The sequence below is a fragment of the Neopelma chrysocephalum genome, unplaced genomic scaffold (genome assembly GCF_003984885.1).
Source record: "Neopelma chrysocephalum unplaced genomic scaffold, ASM398488v2 Primary Assembly neopelma1_96489, whole genome shotgun sequence".
Taxonomy (NCBI): domain Eukaryota; kingdom Metazoa; phylum Chordata; class Aves; order Passeriformes; family Pipridae; genus Neopelma; species Neopelma chrysocephalum.
The window spans coordinates 29,885-32,808 of NW_020925135.1; the positions used below are offsets into that span (position 1 = coordinate 29,885).

General features: G+C 57.4%; 1 protein-coding gene across 1 annotated transcript in view; it reads left to right on the forward strand.

Annotated features, from left to right (window-relative positions):
• LOC113981349 (U4/U6 small nuclear ribonucleoprotein Prp31-like) overlaps window positions 1-2,863 on the forward strand; it is a gene marked incomplete at its 3' end in the record, with an annotated part of 3,112 nt that extends 249 nt beyond the window's left edge. Inside the window, exons 2-5 of the mRNA XM_027708697.1 lie at window positions 160-266; window positions 935-1,104; window positions 2,258-2,415; window positions 2,760-2,863. Of these exons, the coding sequence (XP_027564498.1) occupies window positions 160-266; window positions 935-1,104; window positions 2,258-2,415; window positions 2,760-2,863 (539 nt within the window). The remainder of the gene's footprint in view (window positions 1-159; window positions 267-934; window positions 1,105-2,257; window positions 2,416-2,759) is intronic.
• Between the last annotated feature and the right edge of the window lie 61 nt (window positions 2,864-2,924).

A 2,924-nucleotide genomic window follows, 5' to 3' on the forward strand; every position in this document is an offset into this window, starting at 1 on the left:
TTTTTGGGGCTAAACCCGCCGGTTTTTATTTCTGTGTCCCCTTGTGGTGACTTTGAGTTCCCCTGGGGGTTTTGGGGTCCCTGGGGGGGGGGGGTTTTGGGGTCCCTAGGGGGAGTCACCCCCCCTTTTTTCCTCCCCTAATTTTGGGGGTTCCTTCAGGAATTGGGGAATTCCCTGGACAAGTGCAAGAATAACGAGAACGTGCAGCAGATCCTGACCAACGCCACCATCATGGGGGTCAGCGTGACGGCTTCCACCACCCAGGGGTCAGCGGGGCCCCAAAATATTTGGGGAGGTGTTTCTTCTTTTCATATTTCCCTCCATTTCCTCCTCACATTTTTCTCCTTTTCCCCTCACATTTCCTGCCCTTTTCCCCTCACCTTTCCCACCATTTTCCCCTCACGTTTCTCCCCCTTTTCCCCCTCACCTTTCCCGCCCTTTTCCCTTCACATTTCCCTCCATTTTCCCTTCACATTTCCCACCTTTTTCCCCTCACATTTCCCTCCATTTTCCCTTCACATTTCCCACCCTTTTCCCCTCACATTTCCCATCATTTTCCTCTCACCTTTCCCACCATTTTGTCCCTTCACGTTTCCTGCCTTTCCCCTCACATTTCCCACCCTTTTCCCCCTCGCATTTTCCTCCATTTTTCCCCTCGTGTTTCCCACCCTGGGGAGGTCTTTGAGGGGGCTGGGAGGGTCCCTAAAGAAAGGTTCATGGGGTGGGGGGCCTGTTTTTTTTGGGGGTTCTGTTTCCTTTTAGGGTCTGTTTAGGGGATGTTTGTAGCCCCCCTTGGTCCATTTTGGGACCATTTTGAGACCATTTTGTGCCCTTGGGAGCCTTTCCCGGGGCACGGGCGGGTTTGGGGGTCCCAGGGTGGGTTGCGGGGGGGGGTCTCCCCTAAATCTTACTGCTCTTTTTTCCCCGATCCCAGGCAGCAGCTGTCAGAGGAGGAGCTGAGCCGGATCAAGGACGCCTGTGACATGGCCCTGGCCCTGAGCGGGGCCAAGCTCCGCATCTACGAGTACGTGGAGTCCCGGATGTCCTTCATCGCCCCCAACCTCTCCCTCATCCTTGGGGCCTCCACGGCCACCAAGATCATGGGTGAGACCCCCCAGAACCCGTCCTGGGACCCTCAAAATCCACCCCCCAAAACCTGCCCCTCAGGGACCCCAAAACCCACCCCAAAACCAACCATAAGGGACCCCAAACCCCCCCAAAGTGCTTCATCGCCCCCAACCTCTCCCTCATCTTCGAGGCCTCCGTGGCCACCACGATCATGGGTGAGACCCTCCAGAACCCGTCCTGGGACCCCCAAAATCCACCCCCCAAAACCCTCCCTGGGACCCCCAAAAACAACCCCCAAAACCTGCCCCTCAGGGACCCCAAAATCTGCCCCTCAGGGACCCCAAAAACCACCCCAAAACCACCCCAAAACCCACCCACCGAGTCCTTCATCACCCCCAACCTCTCCCTCATCCTCGGGGCCTCCACAATCATGGGTGAGACCCCCAAAACCCGCCCTGGGACCGCCAAAAACCACCCCCCAAAACCTGCCCCTTAAGAACCCTAAACCCCGCCAAAATTACCCCAAACCCCTCTCCTTTTCCTCTCCCTGAACTCCTGCTACCCCCAATCTTTTTGTTTTTTAGGGTCCCTCCCTCCTTTCCCCCCAGATTTTTGGGTCCCCTCCCTGACCCCTCTGTATTTTGGGGGTCCCCTCCTCATTCCAAGGGTCTCAGGGGGTCTCTCCCCCCTATATTTTGGGGTCTTGCCCCCTTTTCTTTCTCTCCAAACTCCCGCTTCCCTCAGCCTGTGTATTTTTGGGGTCCCCCCCTGGATTTAGGGGTCCCCCCCAACCCCTCTGTATTTTGGGGGTCCCCCCCTCATTCCAAGGGTCTCAGAGGGGTCTCAATCCCCTCTCCAAGTCCCTTCATATTTTGGGATCTTTCTCCCTTTTCCCCCTTCTCTCTAAACTCCCACGTCCGTCACCCTCTATATTTTTGGGATCCCCTGGATTTTGGGGTCCCCCTCGACCCCTCTGTATTTTGGGGGTCCCCCCTTCATTCCAGGAGTCTCAGGGGGTCTCCTCCCCTTTCCAAGCCCCCCCCCCATCTTTTGGGGTCTTCCCTTTTCTTCCCCCTTTTCCGTCTCTCCAAAGTCCCGCTTCCCTCACCCTGTGTATTTTTGGGATCCCCCTGGATTTTGGGGTCCCCCCGGACCCCTCTGTATTTTGGGGGTCCCCCCCTCATTGCAGGGGTCGCGGGGGGTCTCACCCCCCTCTCCAAGCTGCCGGCCTGTAACATCCTGCTGCTGGGGGCCCAGCGTCGGACCCTCTCGGGCTTCTCGTCCACGTCGGTGCTGCCCCACACGGGCTTCATCTACCACAGCGACATCGTGCAGTCCCTGCTGCCGGTGGGTTCCCCTCTCAGATTTGGGGGGGTGTTTCTTCTTTTCATATTTCCCTCCGTTTTCCTCCTCACATTTTCCTCCTTTTCCTCTCACATTTCCTGCCCTTTTCTGCTCACCTTTCCCACCATTTTCCCTTCACATTTCCCCCCCTTTTCCCTTCACGTTTCACCCCCTTTTCCCCTCACGTTTCCCGCCCTTTTCCCCTCACGTTTCCCGCCCTTTTCCCCTCACGTTTCCCGCCCTTTTCCCCTCACCTTTCCCCCGCTTTTCCCCTCACGTTTCCTGCCATTTTCCCCTCACCTTTCCACCATTTTCCGAAATCCCCTGAAATCCCCCCTGACCTGCAGGATCTGAGGAGGAAGGCCGCCAGGCTGGTGGCGGCCAAGTGCACCTTGGCGCCACGGGTGGACTCGTTCCACGAGAGCCAGGATGGGAAGGTGGGACCCAAAACGCACCTGGGGGACCCCAAAACTCACCTGGGGGACCCCAAAATATCCCTGAACCCAAACACC